We start from the raw sequence: 21,640 nt of genomic DNA on the forward strand, positions 1-21,640 counted from the left end.
GGAGGGTCTAAGCACTCAAGGTGTTGTGGCCGCAAAACGAATTAAAATCCGTAAGGACGGCGAGGAACGACCTACGAAACATGTCATACTGACATTCGAGAAAAACTCGTTGCCCTTTGCCGTAAAGGCGGGTTACATTAACTGCAAAGTGCGGCCATATGTCCCGAACCCGCTTCGCTGCTTTCGCTGCCAGCGGTACGGTCACGGTTCACGAGCTTGCCGTGGTCGTGAAACTTGTGCCAGGTGCAGCGGCTCTGACCATACTGCTGACGACTGCAACCTCGACTATAAATGTGCAAACTGCAACGCCGACCATCCTGCCTACTCTCGATCATGTAACCACTTTAAAAAGGAAAAAGAAATACTTGCTCTCAAGGTGAAAGAAAACATTTCCTACCAGGATGCAAAGCGCCGCCTCTCTGCTTTCCAGAGAGGATCTTTTGCCGAGGCGGTGTCCAGCAGAGGACCTGCACCGTCTAAGGTATCGGTGGCGACTTAGGTGTCTTTTTCAGACCACGGGAAGCCACTGCAGTCCTCTACGCCCAGGCTGAAGCTTGCACTTCCTGGGCATTCTATCTCAGCTGGGAAAGCAGCAGATCCACATAGTCGCACCAAGGACATAGGTGCCGCAGCAGCGACGGAGGTTACACCTTCGTCCCCGCCTCCTGGTCCCTCCCCTCAGGCAACGGAGCGAGTGTCTCGCTCCTCCTCCCTGGGGAGAACTTCCCCGTCTAGGAGGCAGCACGTGCCACGTGCAACAGACGATACCGGCGGGACAACGGGCCGACCTAGCACGTCGACCGCTGGCCCATCAGGTCAATGCAGGGGCCGTGGGTTGCCCCTACGATCCCTAGACAACTCTAAGGCCTCCAGTAGGCCTGCCAGGAAGTCCCTAGAAGCAGAAAAGACTGCAGAGGCAGGCGACCTTTCTGCCCCAGAACCAGATTCAGAGGATATGGAGTGGCAGACCCAGAAACCAAAACATAAAGGGAAAACACCAGTTTTCCCTCCTAAATGAAGCATCACATACATCACCCCTTTTTCCATCGCTCCTCTGATAGTTAAATTTTTATAAAGAATGACGGCGATCATTCAGTGGAATTGCCGAGGTCTACTGAGGAATTTTGATGATATTGAGTTCCTCCTGGAGCAGCACCGCCCACATGCTTTATGTTTACAAGAAACGCATCTCAGTTCAAAGCATACTAACTTTCTTAGACGCTACCATATTTTTAGGAAAGACCGAGAGGATGCGTGTATTTCTGCAGGAGGAGTTGCAGTGGTTGTCCCAAGGCACCTTCCCTGTTCCGAAATCGCTCTTAATACTGCACTAGAGGCAGTAGCGGTGCCGCCGGTGCGTCTCCTCCTTCACAAAGTAGTGCTGTTTGTTCTTTGTACATTCCTCCTTTTACATTTTCGACAAATGATTTTAATAATCTTTTACACCAACTTCCGGAGCCCTTTCTTTTACTTGGAGATTTTAATGCCCACAACTCTCTATGGGGTAGCGACCACGTTGACGCCCGTGGTCGAATGATAGAATCAATTTTAATGTCTCACTTTGCCTTTTTAACACGGGAGAACCAACTTATTTTAGCCCATCCTCATTATCATCCTCGTGTATTGATCTTTCCATCGGTAGCGCTTCCATTTTTACTTCTTTTACGTGGGTCGCAGATACTAACCCACATGGAAGCGATCACTTTCCAATTTTCTTGCCCGCAGGGGGCACCTGTGAAAGCAGGTGTTTGGAGAGTGGCGTCTCCACGGACCCCGAGCCATGCGGGTTCGCCCGCCCACGTCTGACTGTGCGTGGCTTTCCCGTGTCTGGGGAAAAGGGCATCCTGGTGGTTGAGCTGAGCCCGGGGCAGGGTTGGACCCTTCGGGGCCCCCCGGGCGAGGCAATACACCACTTCGGCCCCCGCTTCTCATAGACGGGAGTCCTGGTAAGGCCCGGCCAGGATGATTCAGTCTAGTCGCCTTTTCTTCTACTATCCCCTCCGATCTTTCGCTTTTACCTTTCCTGTTTCTTTCACTTCCTTCTCATTTCTTTTGCTCCTTTTTCACCCCTCTTTGGCGGCAAGGGCTAACCTTGGGTGGCAATAGACCTCTGTCTTGACCCACACTTGGGTATAGTTTCCCGGCAGCACTGTTAGCGTAACGTCTCCAGCCAAGCCCTTCTTGTTATGGTGCGTTACCTAACCCCTTGTTGGGCTCGGTGGTGGGTGGTGCACCGCGGATTCCGAACACTCTTTGCCCTTTTATGGCGCCCCACCCCTCCAAACCCCGTTCAGGGCACGCCCTTAAAAGGCGCTGCCCCGAACAAAAAACCATCGACAAAGAATATGAAGCAGAACCGTTCAATAAGTTTTTCATCGTTCATTCGCTGGATGAACAAAGACCTGTTTCCAAGCTGTCACCTTTTATTGTAGCAAAGGTGCTAGAAAACCTTGTAGGGTTTTCCTACAAGGCTAAAAAACAGCACACTGGAGACCTTCTCGTGGAAGTGAATACAAAAAAACAAAGTGACGCACTTCTTAAACTGACTACCATCGTTGACGTGAAGGTGTCGGTGAGTCCTCATCGCACACTAAATACTGTCCGTGGAGTCCTCTCTGAGGACGACTTCTTGCACACAAGTGAGGAAGAACTCCTCGAGGGACTCCAGGGTGCCGGTGTCGTCGCCGTGAAACGCATTATGTTTAGGAAAGATGGCGAACAAATTCCTTCGAGACATGTTATCCTGACGTTTGAAAGACATACCCTCCCCGAGACAGTCAAGGCAGGATACTTGAACTGCCGCATTCGCCCGTACGTCCCCAACCCCCAGCGGTGCTTCCGTTGCCAGCGTTTTGGTCATGGAACACGCAGCTGTCGAGGGAAGGAGACGTGTGCGAAGTGCGGTAGTCAAGGTCACGTTTCCGATACTTGCGAGGCGGCTGCGGCCCTCTGCGCTAACTGCGGTGGACCACATCCTGCTTATTATCGTGCATGTCCCTCTTGGAAGCTAGAAAAGGAAATTCTTACCATCAAAGTTAAAGAAAACATATCATACCCAGAAGCCAAGAAGCGGTTGTCCTTTTTGTCAAAGGGGAGTTCTGCCGAGGTGGTGCGCAGGGGCCCTGCACCACGCTCGGAGTCAAGGGCCACCCAGGTCTCTCCCGAGATCTTGGCGGCCGACTGCAGGGCCCCAGCTCCCCGACAGGAGCAGCGGCTGCTTCCTCCAGCCCCTGGTGGTAGCAAGCGTGCTGCTCCTCCTTCCAGGGACAGGCCGGCAGCAGCCACGCCTGCCCCCTCTCCTAGGTCGCCCCCTGGGGAGACGGAGCGAGTTTCTCGCTCTTGCTCGCTAGAGAGGGCCCCCCTACCGAAGGAGCAGCATGGTGCCCATGCAGCTTCTGTGAAAGGAGGGGACCAGACGAGCTCAGACGACCCGTCGCCCAGTTCGTCTGCAACCCCCCCAGCCGGTCGTGGTCGGGGTTTGCCCCCCCGCACACCTGGCCGGACAAGTGCTGTTCTAAAAACAACGGACACCTCTCAGGAGGTGGAGATGTCAACAGATGCTGACAATCTGTCCACTCCTGGGTCCGACCAGGACAATATGGAGTGGGAAACGCCCTCCAGTAAACATAAAAAGAATAAGAAGCCTGTTGTCCCACCCAAATGATGATCCCAATGTCTTCCACCTAGTTTATGTTGACCTTACGGTCTTAATTATTTTACTAAGTTTATTTTTAACTTTTATATTTACATACCTTTTATAGATGACTAAGTTACATTTTATGCAATGGAACTGTCGCGGTATTTTAAGAAATATTGATGATGTCAACTATTTTATGGATCAGCTTCGACCCATCGCTCTCGCCTTGCAAGAAACCCATCTTAACACAAATTCTTTTAATATTTTAAGACGTCATCAGGTTTTTAGAAAAGATCGCCCCTCTTCCACCCCTTCTGGTGGTGTTGCAGTGGTCGTACAGAGGGGAGTTGCTTGTTCTCAAGTCCCCCTCTGCACGCCCCTGGAAGCTGTTGCAGTATGTCTCCTTCTAGACCGCCTTGTAACAATTGTTTCCTTATACTTGCCACCTAATGCTCCTTTAAACCTTCAAGAGCTTCAGGGACTTATAGGACAGCTCCCACAACCGTTTTTAATTTTGGGGGATTTTAACGCTCATCATCCTATGTGGGGTAGTACCCATCAAGACTCCCGTGGTGGTGTGATTGAACGTCTTTTATTGTCTTCGGGGTTATGCCTTCTTAATGGGAGAGAGCCAACGTTTTTTAGTGCGTCACACAACTCATTTACATCCATCGATCTTTCTATTGCTTCACCTTCATTGCTTCCTTGCTTTTCCTGGAAGGTTCTTCATAACCCTTTTGGGAGTGATCACTATCCAGTTGTTTTAGAGAGTACCGTTCCATTGCCTAATCTTTTAAAAAGGGTCCCTAGGTGGAAATTAGACAAGGCAGACTGGGCGCTTTTTAATCTTCACTCCACTTTAGATCCTTCGCTTCTTTCGTCTATGTCCCCTGAGAACGCTACACTTTATGTTACTGAGCAGATACTAAAGGCTGCTCAGCAGTCCATTCCACAAACATCTGGTAATATACCCAAGAAATGTAAACATTGGTGGAATAAGGAGTGTGCGACAACCCGGGCGGACCAAAATAGGGCATGGGGCCGATTTCGTAGATACCCCACTCCAAGCAACCTTGTTGAATTCAAGCGACGAAAAGCCAAGGCTCGTTGGACTAGGAAGCAGGCAAAGCGGAAGTCATGGATGAAGTATCTCTCTTCTTTAACCAGCTTTGTCCCAGCTAAAGAGGCCTGGGACCGATACCGGAAAGTAAATGGGGATTACAGGTGCTTTGCCATTCCAACATTTAATGCTCCTTCTTCATCACTAAAAGATATTGGTAACATACTCGGGGAACATTTTTATAATTCGTCTAGTTCGGCCAACTACAGTGTTACCTTCAGACAGTTAAAAGCTCGTGCAGAACGACAAAAGCTTCTCATATCATGAGAAAATTCAGCATCCTATAACCAACCATTTACGAGATGCGAGCTTGAGATGGCTCTTAATGTGACAAAGCTCTCGGCCCCTGGTCCTGATGGAATTCATTATGAAATGCTGCACCGCCTTTCTCCGGAGTTCCTTGAAAATCTTCTCCTGTTTTTTAATCTTTTGTGGGAAAAGGCATGTTTCCCTCAGGCTTGGAAACATGCACACATCATCCCCCTCCTAAAGCCTAACAAAGACCCCTCACAACCATCAAGCTACCGCCCAATTACACTGACAAGCTGCCTTGGGAAAACATATGAAAGGCTTATAAACAGGCGACTGGTCTACATGTTAGAAAGCCAGAGGGTCTTTGATAAAAATCAATGTGGATTCCGCCTAGGTCGATCTACCCTTGACCACTTAGTTCGCCTAGAAACTGTGATACGTGAAGCATTTGTAAACAGGCAGCACTGTGTTGCAGTTTTTTTCGACTTAGAAAGGGCATATGACACAGCATGGAGGTATGGGATTCTCCGAAACCTGTATGCCTGTAATATTCGTGGCCGTATGCTGCGAAGCATAAAGGAATATCTGACAGACAGGACTTTCCAAGTTCGTCTCGGCTCAGCCCTATCTGATTCCTTTGTTCAAGAAAATGGAGTCCCCCAAGGGGGTGTTTTAAGTGTGACTTTGTTTTTGCTAACAATGAATTCACTCGCACAACTGCTGCCACCCTCTATATCATATTCTCTTTATGCTGATGATATACAGATTTCATCATCGTCTTGTAACCTTTCTAGTTGTGAGCGCCAGTTGCAGTTAGCCATAAACAAACTGTCCAAGTGGGCCGACGAAAATGGGTTCAAGTTCTCTGCTTCAAAAACAGTCTGTGTCCCTTTTTCTCTGCGACGCGGGCTGTCTTTGGATCCATCCCTGGAATTGAATGGAACTCCTATACCTGTTAAGAAGGAGCACAAATTTCTTGGTGTAATATTTGATAGAAAGCTTAATTTTATTTCCCACCTTAAAGCGCTCAAGCAAAAATGCCTTCAGTCAACAAACCTTCTGAAAGTTTTATCTCACAAGTCTTGGGGGTCTGATAGAAAATGTATCCTACAGCTATACAATGCCCTTGTACGATCCCGTCTTGACTATGGTGCAGTAGTGTATGGATCGGCTCGGCTCTCTGCCCTTAAGATCCCAGTCGAAAATTCTCATTAGATTCCAATTGGAATTTCCAATTGGTACCAGTTAGGTTTTCGGACAACCAATTGGTCACTGTAATGGGAACCAATGGAAACCAACGGGAACCATTTGAAACCCATTAAGTTTCCAACTGGAAAATTTTTTCCAACTGGTGAGACCCATTGGCCAGAGTGCTTCCAATTGGAACCCATTAAATCCAATTGGTTCCAATTAAAACCAGTTAGAATTCTAATTGGATCAAATGATAATTTTTAGCTGGGATGTTGGACTCGGTTCATCATCTTGGCTTGCGACTGGCAACAGGAGCTTTCCGGACATCCCCCGTCCTTAGTTTGTATGCAGAATCCAATGAGCTGTCCCTGAACAAACGACGTACATATCTTAGTCTAACATATGCTTACAAGATTCTGGCCGATCCTCAGCATCCGACTTACTCTTCCCTCACAAGGTCAAGGTTCTATCGCCTTTTTGAAAATAAATCAAGCATTGTAAGACCGTTGAGCTTCCGCATTGAACATCTTCGCTCCTCGCTGCATCTTTCTCTGGACCAGGTCAGCCTTGTTCGGAAAGTGAACGGTATTCCACCTTGGAAAACACAGCGAGTTGAATCCGACTGGTCTCTCGCAAAGTTCAACAAGCATGGCATTTCCCATGCTGTAATTAAGCAAGAGTTTGGAGAACTGCAAAATAAGTATGATGGTTATCTTCATGTTTATACAGATGGTGCCAAGACTTCATCTTTCGTCGGTTGCGCCGTATACTCTGAAAGCTTCTCCAAGGTTCAACGACTTGATTGTATCGCCAGCATTTTTACTGCGGAGCTCTATGCGGTATCAATGGCGATTGAATATATTATCAATAGTAAAATACTGAGGGCAGTCCTGTTTGTTGACTCTCAAAGTGTGATTCTTGCAGTTTGCTCTCTTAAAGATACTAAAAATATGCTTGTACAACAAATTCGATATAAACTTAACTCTGCTTTGCATGGGGGTCAAAACATAAAATTTTGTTGGGTGCCCAGTCATACTGGCATTGATGGCAATGAAGAAGCCGACAAACTTGCAGGGTCTGCCGGGAACCTTCCACAATCGCTCTCCTGTCTACCCTATCAAGATATTAAACCCTTGGTGAAGTCCTCAATTCTTCATTCTTGGCAATTGGAATGGGACATGGAGTGCGATAACAAGCTTCATGTTACCAAACCTACATTGGGAGTCTGGGAAAGTTCTTCATGCAAGAGCCGACTTCATGAAACGTTGTTGTGCCGCCTGAGAATTGGACACTCATTTATAACTCATAGGTATCTGCTTTCGGGAAAAGATCCACCTGTGTGTGATCAGTGTGGTGACAGGCTCACTGTTTTGCATATCTTGTGGCAGTGTCCCGGCCTTCAGTCCAAGCGCCACATTCATTTCCCTGAATTTTTCCAATATCATATCCCATTTCATCCTGCTCTCCTTGTGGGAGAGAATCCTCTAGTCTCTTTTGAACGGGTAATGGAATTTCTTAGCAGTATTGGCCTTTTACACCGACTCTAGCCTTTTGGTCAATCTTTTGTAAAACTTCTCCTTTAATACAATGGTCTTTACAATTAGTTTGGCGCAGATGGCCTCGTAGCTTTTGCGCCATTAACCCCCAAAATCTCTCTCTCCAATTTTCTTGAAAAACAACTTTTCCCCCAAGTCCGTGCCGATGCGGACTGCCCGTTGGAAGTTCGAGAAAGCAGATTGGTCTGTTTTTACCAAGTCAATGCAGCTTGCCTGTACATCATTTGATAAAATCTCGGTGGACCAAGTTACAGAACTGTTAAGTGAGTCTATTCTTTATGCAGCATCTCTTGCTATTCCTATGACTTCTACGCATCTCCCTCGGAGACCCAAGCCATGGTGGAATGAAGAGTGCACTGAATCGAGAAAAAAACAAAACAGAGCGTGGGGTATTTTTCGACGTTGCCCCACGCAGAGTAATCTCCTCGCATTTAAACAAATGAAAGCTCGGGCAAGATACCCAAGTAGCACAAAATGTAGCTACAACGTTACGGGAATGTTGTCAGGTAACGTTGCCGAACGCTGCTAACGACCGCGAATTCTACACTCCAGTAACGTTACACCACAATGTTACAGTAACGTAACTGCATACGTTACCTGGACATTACCCAAATAATGTTACTGGAACGTTGTTAGATAACGTTGCCAAACGTTTCTAATGGCCACCAGTTCTACCTTCCAGTAACGTCACATCAAAATGTTTCAGTAACATAGCTCTCTATGTTACCTGGATGCTAGATCAGTGATGTTACTCGGACGTCGTCGCTAACGTTGCTAGTTGTTGTTAATGGCCACGAATTCTACCATCCAGTAATGTTACACCAAAATGTTGCACTGACAGTACGGCTTACTTAAGAGTGAGGGAATAAAAATGTGAAGAACATACACAAACGACCACTCTTTCATTTCGCAACAACGTTTATTTTTTGAGGAGCAAAGAGTTGCACACAGGTCGAGATCAACTAGATACTGAAGGCGGAGTGTTACTGACTCATCCTTATCTCCCTAAAGTTCCTTTGATCAAGCCTTCCTTTTGCAGTTAATCTTGACCTGTGCGCGAGTCTTTGCTTCCAAGAAACGAGCGTCGTAACTAAATGAAAGAGCGGTCATCTGTTCTTCCTCAGTGCTTTTATTCTGTTACCTTTCAGTAAACATTTTTACAATATGTGGCACTGGCCAGATATTACTGCATGTGTTACTTGGACATTACTGAACAATGTTATCCGAAAATACATTGACAAGCGCTGCCAGGAAGCTGGATTTATGGTTGTCATGAAGTCATTTTTTGAGCTGGTGCCTGATATGAGTAAATAGATGTGCATTACAGGCCATTAATGAATCAGCATTTTGAAATCCTAGAAGCAGGACTCCGGAAGAAAACAAGAAGTTATTGGAATAAATTTATTTCAAAAAAGAAACCAACATTACAAGTACCAGAGAATTCTTCTGTTTCTTACAAGCTATTAGATCTACAAAATTGTAAAGAATAGACTAAATTACAAGGGTGATCTGCATAAAAATAAAAATGTAAAATATTAAAACTCCCAGCAACATAAAGCAAGTAGCTTAAAATAAAATTCTAAATATATCTCAAATTACACCCGATCTTGGGCTAGGACATATAAATAAATAACAGAGGCAATAAACCAAAAATGACTAGAAAAAGAACCTAAATTTTAAATCTTCTAAAAATACCACACTAATGTGTACATAAATTAAATAAAAGAAACCACTAGCTGGGGCTAAAATGTATGCATGAATAGAAATTAAAGGTAACGTATGCATATTACAAATTGACACAAAAAAGTCAAATAACAGGGACTCTACTCATGGGATGGCTGTAAAAAAAGAGAAAGAAATCATTAGAAAAAAAAGCATTTTAAAAGATTTAGGTAGCATGAATTTTATTTTTCAATTCTATGCATTTAGCACGGTTAACCAATTCCATGCTTCCAACTGGGATCAAAGTAACCAACTTCTAACATTTAAAACTAACAGAAAAATCAAAGCAGAAACATGCTGACAGCGCAAAATGAACGGATAAGAAAACACACAGGACAAGACACTGTGTGTTCTTTTTCCTTTGTCTGGTTTTCGCACCGTTTTTCAACATGAATTCTTACCAACTAGCCCAGCCCAACTGTCCATCCTTGTAATCAGAAACATGCTTGCCTTCTCCCCTTGTGGCAGCCCCTCAGTCACTCCTGAGAAGAGGCACACTGCTCCTGCAAAAAAATAACAAAAAAGTTGGTTGCATTCAGAAAATGGGTGCCTATTTCAGGGCAGAGAGTGCCATCAAGATAAAAAAAGAAATGCCTACATCTGTCCTAGCAGTTTCACCACAGTTTCTTTGCATGCACAAGCCATTCTTTTCATCCAGTTTAGACTTTTACCGCAAAGTGTGACCTACCCACAGAAGACAGTGGATACGCGACTTATTCTTTTCTGGCAAGGTAGGCGGCTGTTCTCGGCCACTCACTTTTTCCCACTTCAACCTTCTATTTATTCATGCGTGAAAGGCACTTTCTTAAGAGGGAAACAGCTATTTTCCGCAGCGCCTTTTTTATTTTGTATTTATAGATTAAACTTTGTTTTCATTTTATCCTAAGAGAATAGCTTTCTTTTTAAGAACATAGATGTTCTTAAAAAAGACGTGCCTGACCTCTTCGTCAATTTTTTGCAACCGACAGAACCGTGGACCTGTCGGATCTTTGACATGCAGTATATTACTGTATGTCGAATATCCGGCAGGTCCACGGTTCTGTCGGTTATAATAAATTAACAAAGAGAGGAGACACGTCTTTTCTTTTCCCCGTATCATGGGCCACGGAGACAGATCACTGCCTCAAGGACGGCTTCGTCTTGAAGCAGAATAGGTCTCTTCAAGGACGAAGATATATATACGCTTCTGAATGGACGTGCATTCATCACTGCACCTGATGATCACAGCTTTTAAAAGTGTCGTTAGTATTACCATGTCTTATTGACGTCATTAACAGAAGTCATCATTTACTAAAAAAAGAATAGAAGGTGACAAAAAAAGGTTCCTTTCTTTTATATATATATATAAGTTTACAAGTTACAATAAATATTAAAACACTGCTATCCTCCCGGCACTAAAAAGAAAAATATTTCTACTGCTCAAATAGGCTACGTTCGATGAAACAACTTCGATGAAATGGCGTTCAATGAAACAGCGTTCGATAAAACTGCGTTCAATGAAACAGCTTCGATGAAACCATGTTCAATGAAACGGTATTTGATGAACTGTCCGGACCCAGGGGCAATGTCAATGAGCCTCATATTTTCTACAATGTCAAGCTCATTGCAGACAATGTCATAACATGGTGTTCTTTCATTGGCTAAATAAATTTCTTAATACTTAAAAATGTCTTTATGTAAAGCAGACTAATGCCTTTGTTTGAAATCTGGGCTTGTTTTAGGATGCAAAAGTATTTTTCGGGAGTTTAAGCAAAATTAGAAATATCATATTACCATTTTCTTGGTCCTAGCTGGTGCATGCCCGACTGATTCAGCAGCAGCCCATTTGGCGTCGGCTTCCTGCACGATGATGGCTGGCTCATTGTTTTCTGCCTTCTGTTTAAAGCAGGTGCGCACAGCTCCTGTTTCAAAAGTATATAATTACAACACAACGTCAGCTACCACAGTGAAATATCGACGATTTCATGCCCTACTTCAGCATAACTTGGCAGACATCGGTAACTATGAAATCAGCCAGGGTGTCTAGCAAATTCCTCCTTTTAAGTTCCCCAGCTTTTCCAGGTTTTAAATTCCCTGTCCATTACAGAAGTTTGGAGATGTGGTACGAACTGCTACTAAACACCTCATAAATGAACACCACTCACACTTTAAAACAATTTATTGAAATCGGTCTTTATGTTGCTCAAGAAGTCAAAGACTTACAAAGTTTCGGGCAATGTTATTTAGCACAGCCACGTCAATGCACGACTCTCCTGGCTTCGACCAACACCACCGCATTATTCGCCCTGGCCATTTTCCCTGATTTGGCTAACTTTTTGATTATCTCCCTGACCCTGACTTTTCCAGATGATCCGAAATTTCCTGACAATTCCAGCTTTTCCAAGGTGCTAGACACCCTGTCAATGAGCCAGATAGCTCGGGAGCGAGGCATGGGACAAAACTCCACTGTAGTGAGCTTATGTGGGCTGCTGTCACATGCTTCACCAGGACAGTTTCCTTTCATCTAAAAGAGCCAAATCCAGAAAACTGAAACCAAGCAAATTTTTGTATGAATTCAAACTATATTCGTTGGCCCATCGATCTCAAATGCTACTACAGTGAAATCGGTCAGGGTACGCTATAGAAACCACAGCAGAGGTGGCTGCGGCACATGGCTCAAAGCTATACTGATAAGCAAACATACCAATTTATCTGTTTTGCTTCATGTGGATTTCGCCTTTTTAGAAAAAAAAGCTCCTCACTTGTGTGCCCTGTTTAGCTATAGCCATTTGTTGTTAAAAGGCAACTGTGCTTAATTCCAAAACTTTTGGAATTATAAGACTTCAAATAAAAATAAAAAATAAATTTAAAAAGAAATATAAAAATAACTATTTTATTTCATGCACTGGTGGAATATTTCCTATGCAATTTTGCTTTAAACATAGCCCAAATAAAACCCGAAACATCGGCTTCTACAGGCAACGATGGCCGAGACAGAGGAGACATGACCAATCCCATGGTACAAATGATGATGTGCTACCCCTGCGAGGACGACGCAAACAGACGGGCCTGAGTGTTGTCTGCTCCGTGTCGGACGACATCTGCACCACTGCAACCTATGCTAAAGCCAAGTTTTCTCAAAGGAATAAATATCTCAGGAACATTAGTATGCAGCGAGGTCTACTAAATAGTACATAAATAAGCCATTGAGTATGTGAACATTGTGCAAACAATGCCATTATTATTTAACAGAGGTGAACCATGAGAAACGTGCACATCCAGGTCTGTGCCAATCGTGTGGACACCGCTGAACCAACTTTTGGAGAAGACATTGCTCAAGTCAAGGACTGACTGTGCATGGAAAAAACAAAGAAAACGTAACAATGCACCTGACATAGTAAATTGATGTTCGGTGCACTGAAGCCGTAGTAGCAACTGCGCTGTCGTTTGCGCCTACATTGTCAGCTAGGGTTAGCAGTTTGCTGATCCATTTCATAAAGATTTAAATGGAGATAATATTGGACATGTGGTTTTCCTAGATGATACTGAAGAAGCCTTTGTTTTCTCTCACTAACAAAAATGAGACAGAGTCTGAATGACGGGCCCTTGCGCGCTGCCATCTTCCAGCTCGGGTGCACCCCAGATAATCCGATTATGAAGGCTTGCTAAAGCGTCACTAAGCTAATTGACAGATTGGTACCCTGAGAGCACGTTTCCCTACCCATGGTGGCTAGACTACTTTTGGAAACATGACTGCTTGCAAACTTGTATAGCTGATTGTGTCATTCAGCTATGTGGTAATGTACCTTACACCAAAGAGTGCTCGGTGGTGTAAAACAAAATGTACCACCTTTCTTTAAGAAGTGGTCAATCCTAACGCTGCCCAAACCATTCCACATATAAAGCAGAGGACAGGTTCATAAAAAGTGCTAGGGTTAGAGTGCACAAACAGCAAGCATTCTAATGTATCCTTTGACCAGAAAGCGTAGATAAATAAACAAAATGAATTAAATTGTAAAATAAAAATGACTAGCACAGCAGAATTATGCAAACATGAGGTTGCAGCAATACAAAGCAAACATATGCACCGTCAAATTAAAAATATCTACTTCACCATCCCTTAGGCTATAACTGTCCTTGTGCGAGGAAGCATACCACAACTAGCAGCTTTGTAAATTAAAAATGACTAGATAAAAAAAATGAAAGCCGTTTACAACTCCCTGTAACGCTAAATTAGAGTGCAGCTCTAGAGGAGGAGGGAAGGGTCCCGAGGAAAGGGTATACCCCTCCTCCCTGCCACACCTCCCTCTGAGCGGCGTCGCCGTAAACGTGAGGTCACGTGACCCTCCTGACGGGGGTCACGTGACCCCCCGAAGACAATTTGGCATGGTGCCGAAACGTCACCTTGCCGAAACGTCGCCGCGGTTACGGCGACACCACTCAAGCCGGAAACGGGCGCCTAAGAGCTGCGCTCTAAAAGAAACACCAAAACAGCAGGTGCTCAACAAACAATATGGATACCATTCATTATCACAATTGTGGCGAACCAAGCTGAGGCTAATCACATAAAATATAAAATCTAAATGCTGGAAAGCGTTAAGAAATTGCAGCAACAAAAAGCAAACATACACGTGTGCGTTTTTGCTTGGGCTCTGGTGCACGTTCTGGAAGTTGAGGGGCTGGCTGAGTGTTACGTCGTTCCTGCAGAAGAAGCAAGCTTGATGAAAAAGGAGGGCAAATGAATCCCGAATACAAAGGTGTTGCAGAAATTTAGGTGCATACATCTTGGTCATAGAAGTCCTCATCCTCAAATGAAGAAAGAGTATGCTGCAGTCTCTTCCTTTTTCTCTTCTCCCGCTCTTCATTATTCAATGTTAGGTCGGACGTCGCTTCCGAATTTTTTTTCTTTGTACTTTGCATCTTTATATGTCACTGAAACAAGAAAGCCAAGCACACCGGTCAAATGTTTAACCACCACAAGCTTGTTTTCACCCTAAACTTTTTTTCATTAAATCAAATATGCTCGCTTTATGGTTAGACAGCTTTTAGGTTAAAGCCTGCCAACTTTTTCGGGCTCATGTATATAATCTGTGAGGATTGGGCCAGCACAGGTTTATATTAAAGAAAACAAAAATTTTGTCGGGCTCGTGCCGGGCTCAAGCTTCTGTCTAAAATTCTGTCGGGTCCGGGCCGGGCCCGAGGCGTGTCTCTTCAAGGCCAAGTCTGGCCGGGCCCGGAAATTAAATATTCTATTAGGCTCGGGCCAAACCCGGGCCGTGCCTCTACCGGGCCGGGTCTCGAAATTCTGGCTCGTGCAGTGCTCTAGCACACTCTACATTGGGTGAGCAGAGTCCGCGCTCCGCTCTAAGCAGAATTTATTGCCTATTTCTCTGCCCCAAGGTTCTCAACTCTTTGCTCAGGGCACTCAATGGCATTTCCGGCTCATTTTCAATGACTGGGCTTGATATTTGACAATATCCCTGATTTTTCCCGGTAATTAAAATTTCCCTGACAATTCCCGGTTTTCCCGGTTACTAGACACCCTGCTATACTTACAACATGATGCCATCACCTGACAGGAGAATGTGGCCCAGTCAGTCCAGGGCTCTTCACGCTCTCTAATTGCCATCATCAACCGATTTGATTTGTAGGGTGGCCATGCCGTGCAGCCATTGCACACCCAACAGGTAGGGACAACTGCGACATCATTTTCCGCCAAAAAATGGACAAGAGAGTACATTTCCTGCAATCAACAAATAAAGCCGTTATTACCTTAAAGACCAGTCATAAGTCACCAAAAATACAGTTTTCGAATTAAGCACAACCAATGTACAATAGTTGCAAACATAGATCACACTTGCAAGTGAAGTAGATAAAAAAACAGCATAGCCCTGGTTATCGAAAAAATAGTCAGAGTGCAGGCGAGCTGGTGTAAGTTGAACATGATTGTAAACCTGAGACTGGGGCAGAAAAGAGAACACAGCAGAAGGTAGAAAAAGGGGAGGCAACGTCTCAAACTCGGCTGCAAAGTTTATTTCGTACACGCCTTATATACCACAACTCCAACGCCGAATGGCAGTGGTTATGCTAGAATGTGACCCTTTGTGTGAGTGTTTCGCAGGAGAGGTCAAGGGAGATAAGAGAAGGTTTACCCAAATTTCATTGTCCCCTTGTCATATATATTTTTTTTTTGTAGAGACAGCGTTGGAGTTGTGGTAAAAAAGGCGTGTACGAAATAAACTTTGCAGCTGAGTTTGAGACATTGCCTCCTCTTTTTCTACCTTCTGCTGTGTTCTCCTTTCTGCCCCAGTCTCAGGTTTACAATCATGTCCCTGGTTATATTGCAAGCAGACGCACTTCCACCTGATGTCCTGCACACTCCCCACTGAATACTGCATGGAGAGCCCTGTAGCTCTAAAAATTCCTAGCTCTGATGATGGCAGCTTTGAAGTATAAATGTTGCCGAGATTTCGGAAAAACTGTCCGCAGATGCTACGGTTCCCATCTGACTCAATGAAGTTCCTAACAACAGCAATGTTGCCATACTTCAGTTGAACACAGTTGTCGGACGCCTTCAGAGAGAAATGTGCTCCGTCTAAAACAAGCTCACTGCACTGGGTTTTCTTGAAGCTTGGCGGCTCAGGTTGTTGCTTGAGCAGAGCATACTTCTGTTGCACAGAACTTGACACGGTGGTGGGATTCACTTCTGAGTGCCTCTTGATAACCTGCTGCAGTGCCAAGGAAGGACCCCTCACCAACTTCTTGAGCTTCCCAAGGAAGTTCTCAAAGGGAAAGACCGAGAAGGTGTTGACAGGGCCGAACCGTCGAACGTCTTGTCAGGTGGATCAGGGAGTGCATGTTGTAGACATAAACCCCCTCATACAAGGTACCAGCTCCAGAAACAAACTCTCTCAAGAGAGATTCTGCAAGATCACAATGTGTCAAAGAAAATTTGGGGCTGGCTAGGATGGTCATAACACAGCTCAGCTTTATGAAGTGTCCATAAAAGCGCTTTTCCAAATGGTTTCTAAGGACCACTGGCCCGGGGTAACTGATAAGGGGATAAAGGAAAGGGGGTTTTGAGTGCCGGGGATTTTGAGGAGGGGAAGGTAACGCGGGGAATTCGCAGCGGGGATTTTGACACAGGTGTTCTGAGATTAGGTTATTTCGTGCACCACTCGTATCACTCGACTCAGATTCACACTCGGAAGCTCGTTGGTATTCAAACTCTCCGGAAAAACTTGCATGTGCTGCCACGGCCTGTTGTCCAGGTGAAAGAGGGTATGCTTCCTCAGTGTCCACCGACTCCTCACTGCTCGTACCGCAACTTTCAAGTTCCTTGCAAACACTTTCGGCTACTCTACGTCTTTTTTGGCGATCGGATGGCTCTGATAGCGAACGCTTCGCCCGCTCCATTGTTCAGCACAAGTAGTAACAACGAAAATGAAACATACCTTTGTTTACGTTTCCTCCACGCCGAGAGATCAGCAGAGCGGTCCGATGAAACAGGCCTTGACGGTCCGTTGACATGCGGTCACGTGGTCAACCTGGCTTCGACCTTGCTTGGCTTGAGCTACTTGCACTCTTGGCATCTTGGCTTGTCAACAGTGCGCGTAAACGAGTAAACGACTAAACATCAAGTTTCAAGTAGGAATAAACTGGAAATTTATCTGACAGTACTAAAATAAGTTTTTAGAGCGCAGCTCTTAGGGGCCCGTTCCCGGCTTGAGCGGCGTCGCCGTCGGCGTTACCAAGGTCATCCCAAGGTCACGTGACCCCTCCAGGTCACGTGACCCCTCCCAAGGTCATCTCAAGGTCACGTGACCCCACGTGACTCCCAAGGTCACGTGACCCCTCGAGGTCACGTGACCCCTCCCAAGGTCATCTCAAGGTCACGTGACCCCAAGACCCCACGTGACCCTTTGAAGGTCACGTGACCCCCAAGTCACGTGACCCCTCTGAGGTCACGTGACCCCCGAGGTCACGTGGTCTCCTCCCCAAGGTCACGTGACCCCTCCCAAGGTCATCTCAAGGTCACGTGACCCCAAGGTGACCCCCACGTGACCCCTCTGAGGTCACGTGACCCCCCTCCCCGAAGTCACGTGACACCCCCCCCCCCCCCGAGGTCACGTGACCGCCCCCCGGAGCATATTAAAGAATGAGGGGAGGAGGAGGGGTCTACCCTCCCCTCAGTACCCTTCACTCCTCCTCCTCAAGAGCTGCGCTCCAATTTGGCGTTACAGGGATTTGTAAACGGCTTTCACTTTTTTTTAAGAGTTATACAACATTACATCGATTGGAGAAATTGGAAATTGGTATAAGCCGTACAGCGATAACCGTAATGCCGTACTAGTGTGCAATCATGGCGGACGATGGCGATCTTGCAACGTCTGGCAGTGATCAGTGGATGACCTCGACCGTAATATCGGTGACCATAGTGAACTGTTAACATCGATTCGGTAGTACCGTAGCTATGCGACTGTGCTGTGCCATTGTGATGTGTCCAGATAACAAATGTAGGCAAAGAGTGGTCCACGGAGAGCGAGCTTCGAAGCCTCAAGCTCAAATATGTTCTCGTGTCGACGGCTCTTTGGCAAGAAGTGAACGGGGGCTAACAATGTGTGTGCGATTATACTCGTTTCATTATAATTAGGGTCCATATTAGATGAGCGAATGACGTTTTAGCAAACAGCGGCATTTGAGTGAATCGACGTTTTAGCGAATAACGGGGGCGCGCGTTAACCCATCCGCCGCGCGGCGAGTCTGCGGCGGCTCATTACAAAAATGTGAACCCACTTGGCCCTCCCGAAAACGCCGCTTCGCAGCGTCCGAATTTTCGCTAGCTAAGGTGTCATTCGGTGAAATGTGGACATTCGCTAACACGTCACTCGATAAAGTGAGTGCCTCCCCCCTTGGGGCCCTTCATTTTGAGTGGTCGGCGGAGTGCGTCCTTGTATCCGTGGCCCTTGATGCTAGATCTCCTTCCTACCTGCCCCCCCCCCCCTCTCACTCACTTTTCTTTAATCTCACCCCATTCCCGTCCCATCTCTCGTATGTTCCCTTTTCTAACATTTCACTCCTCATTTCCTCGCATGATTTAATGTTTGTGGCCCCCCCTTCCCCACCTTTATAGGATTATATGTTCGTTGCCTTTCCCCGCAGGGGGCGCCTACACCTTCGGTGTTAGGTGCTTGGTGAGTAGCGCCACCACGGACCCCAGCCACGCGGGCCACCATACCCGCACGCAGGGGGCACCTGCCTTGGTAGGTGCTTGGTGAGTGGCGCCACCGCGAACCCCGAGCCATGTGGGTTTACCCACCCACGCCTGGCTGTGCGTGGCTTAACCCGTGTCCGGGGAAAAGGGGACCCTGGTGGTTGAGCTGAGCCCGGGGTATGTTTGGACCCTTCGGGGCCCCCCGGGCGAGGCAATACACCGCTTCGACCTCTGTGTGGGGGGCCGCGAGGCCCTGCCACGTTATTTAAAGTGAGGACATAGAACGAGACAAGCGAACGACGTGTCTGCCTGTGATGGCGGCTTCAGAGCATTCTCTTGCACGCGCTCCCCGAGGCGCGTGCGCGTGCTGCGCCTCGAGCCATCTCTTTTATTTTCATGAGAAGAATGGATCTGTGGGTGCGCTGCACCCTACAGATATGCCCCCCCCTTAGCGAGGAGCCCCGACGAGCGATTAAAGAAAACGAAAAGAACAACGACAACACACAATTAGGGCGCTAGCTCTGGCCATGAGTTTGTCCAATGAACTTGAACAGACTTCCTGCGAGACTTCGGACTTTCCTCGCGCGTCTCACATGTGATGAGGTTCACGGGTGCGTGCTCGAGATGGGCTGGCTTTAGACGCTCGAGAGCGATGGTGTCTCGTCGTCCATTGATCTGTACAACGAAGCCACTTGGCTTCTTTTCCAGAACCAGGAACGGTCCCATATAGTGTGGTTGGAGCGGTTTCCGTCTGGCTGTTTGGCGCACGAACACATGCGTTGCACTGTACAAGTCCTGAGAGACGTAAGGAGTCTTGGCAGATACCGCGCGCGTAGGAACTGGTCGTAGGTCTGCAAAAACCTCCTTCAGCTTTGTGGCGTAGTCTTCTGGCCTCGTGTTTGGAGACGGGTCGACCTCGAAAAAGTCCGATGGTAATCGGAGGGTCGTCCCATAGACGAGTTCAGAGGTTGCACAGCCGAGGTCCTGCTTCAACGCCGTTCGAACTCCGAGTAAGACGAGTGGAAGCTGTTGTACCCATTCCTTGGAGTTCGCGTGGGCCATGAGCGCGGACTTGAGGTGTCGATGGAAACGTTCCACCAGGCCGTTAGACTGCGGAGGGTACGCAGTTGTCCGAGATCTCGTCATGCCTAGGATTCGGGACAACTCGGTGAACAAGTTGGATTCGAATTGACGCCCTCTGTCGGTGACGATTTCAGATGGGCATCCGAAGCGCGCCACCCAGGACGAGACGAATGCCTCGGCGACGGTGGCTGCAGTCATGTCGGGCAATGGTGTAGCTTCCGGCCACCTTGTGAAGCGGTCGATACAGGTCAGGATGTATCGTTGCCCTTGAGATGTCGGAAGGGGCCCGACCAGGTCGATGTGGACCTTGTCGAAACGGGCATCTGGTGGCAGGAAGTTCGTGGATGAAGGCACGGAATGACGGTGAACCTTGGCTCGTTGACATGCCAAGCAGGTCCGCACCCAGTCACGCACGTCGGACTTCAGCCGAGGCCAAACGTAGCGATTGGCCACTAGCTTCTGTGTTGCCTTCACGCCGGGATGCGACAACGAATGAATGGCATCAAAAAGCGGCCTTCGTAGCGCCATCGGAACGAATGGGCGATGCGTTCCTGTGGACGTGTCGCAGACGATGGTGATGCCTCCTGGGAACTCAACATCCTCTAGCTGGAGAGAGTTGTTTGATGTGCGGAGCTGCTGTAGCTCCTCGTCGGATGCCTGATGACGAGCCAGCAACGTGATGTCGAGTTGCGGAGCAGGCGAAGGTACGGCGTCAATTCGGCTCAGTACATCAGCGGGGACGTTTGATTTCCCTTTGATATGCCGGATGTCCGTCGTAAACTCCGACAAGAAGGCCAGCTGTCGGATCTCTCGAGGGGTATAGACAGAGCTTGAGTTGCGGATGGCGTAGGTGAGTGGTTTATGGTCCGTCCAGATGACGAAGGGGCGACCTTCGACAAAGTGTCGAAAGTGCCGGACGGCCAAGTACGCTGCGAGCAGTTCTCTTCCAGAGACGCTGTAGCGGGTCTGGGCGGGCTTTAACTTCTTGGAAAAGAAAGCTAGGGGCTGCCATTCACCGTCCACCTGTTGTTGAAGGACCGCCCCAACAGCCGTAGCTGAAGCATCTGTCATGATCGAGGTTCTGGCATCGTGTTGTGGATGTCGCAGAAGTACAGCGTCTGCAAGTACAGTCTTTACTTCGCAGAAGGCTTGCTCCGCGTCTTCACTCCAAGGCAGGTTGGTAGTGGCACGTGCAGTCTTTGCTAGTAGAAAATCAAGAGGCTGGAGTAGCCTCGCGCAGTTCGGAATGAACCGGCGGTAAAAATTTACCAGGCCGAGGAACTGGCGAAGCTTTGTGATCGAGCTAGGTCTTGGAAAGTCCCTGATCACTTGCACTTTCGACGGCAAAGGTCTGATGCCGTGTCGGTCCAGTCGATGTCCCAGAAACTCGAGTTCTGATCTCCCAAACTCACTTTTTGCGGCGTTGATGATGATGCCGTGGTCTGAGAGTCTTTGGAAAAGAAGACGGAGGTGGTTGGTGTGCTCCTCCTTTGTCGAGCTAGCGACCAACAAGTCGTCAACGTAGGCAAATACGAAGGGAAGCCCGCGCGTGACAGCGTCGATGAATCTCTGGAATGTTTGAGCCGCATTACTGAGGCCAAAGGGCATGCGGAGAAACTCAAACAGTAATAGCTGTCTTTGGGATGTCTTCGTCAGCGACGGGGATCTGGTGGTACGCGCGGGTAAGGTCAACCTTCGAAAAAATGGTCGCGCCTTGGAGGTTGACAGTAAAGTCCTGAATGTTTGGGAGGGGGTATCTATCGGGCACTGTGCTCTTGTTCAGTGCGCGATAGTCGCCACACGGTCTCCAATCTCCGTTCTTCTTGGACACCATGTGTAGGGGAGACGCCCAGCTGCTTGACGAAGGTCGGATAATTCCAAGCTCG

The 21,640-nt window shown here is 47.1% G+C and overlaps 1 protein-coding gene and 1 non-coding gene across 2 annotated transcripts in view; both read right to left on the bottom strand.

Moving 5' to 3' along the window:
* LOC120849505 overlaps positions 1–21,640 on the bottom strand; it is a 69,738-nt gene that overhangs the window by 16,135 nt on the left and 31,963 nt on the right. The window contains exon 5 of the transcript XR_006077710.1: positions 1,447–1,460. This is a non-coding gene — a transcript (uncharacterized LOC120849505). The remainder of the gene's footprint in view (positions 1–1,446; positions 1,461–21,640) is intronic.
* On the bottom strand, positions 9,943–14,410 carry LOC115326758. Its single transcript, XM_040221752.3, has 4 exons — positions 14,240–14,410; positions 14,087–14,158; positions 11,252–11,379; positions 9,943–9,981 (listed from the first exon to the last, which is right to left on the bottom strand). Exons 1-4 carry the CDS (start codon positions 14,375–14,377, stop codon positions 9,951–9,953), a joined length of 369 nt encoding a protein of 122 aa, XP_040077686.1. The 5' UTR covers positions 14,378–14,410; the 3' UTR covers positions 9,943–9,950.

Source organism: Ixodes scapularis, unplaced genomic scaffold (assembly GCF_016920785.2).
Source record: "Ixodes scapularis isolate PalLabHiFi unplaced genomic scaffold, ASM1692078v2 PGA_scaffold1__304_contigs__length_218370807, whole genome shotgun sequence".
In the NCBI taxonomy this organism is placed as follows: domain Eukaryota; kingdom Metazoa; phylum Arthropoda; class Arachnida; order Ixodida; family Ixodidae; genus Ixodes; species Ixodes scapularis.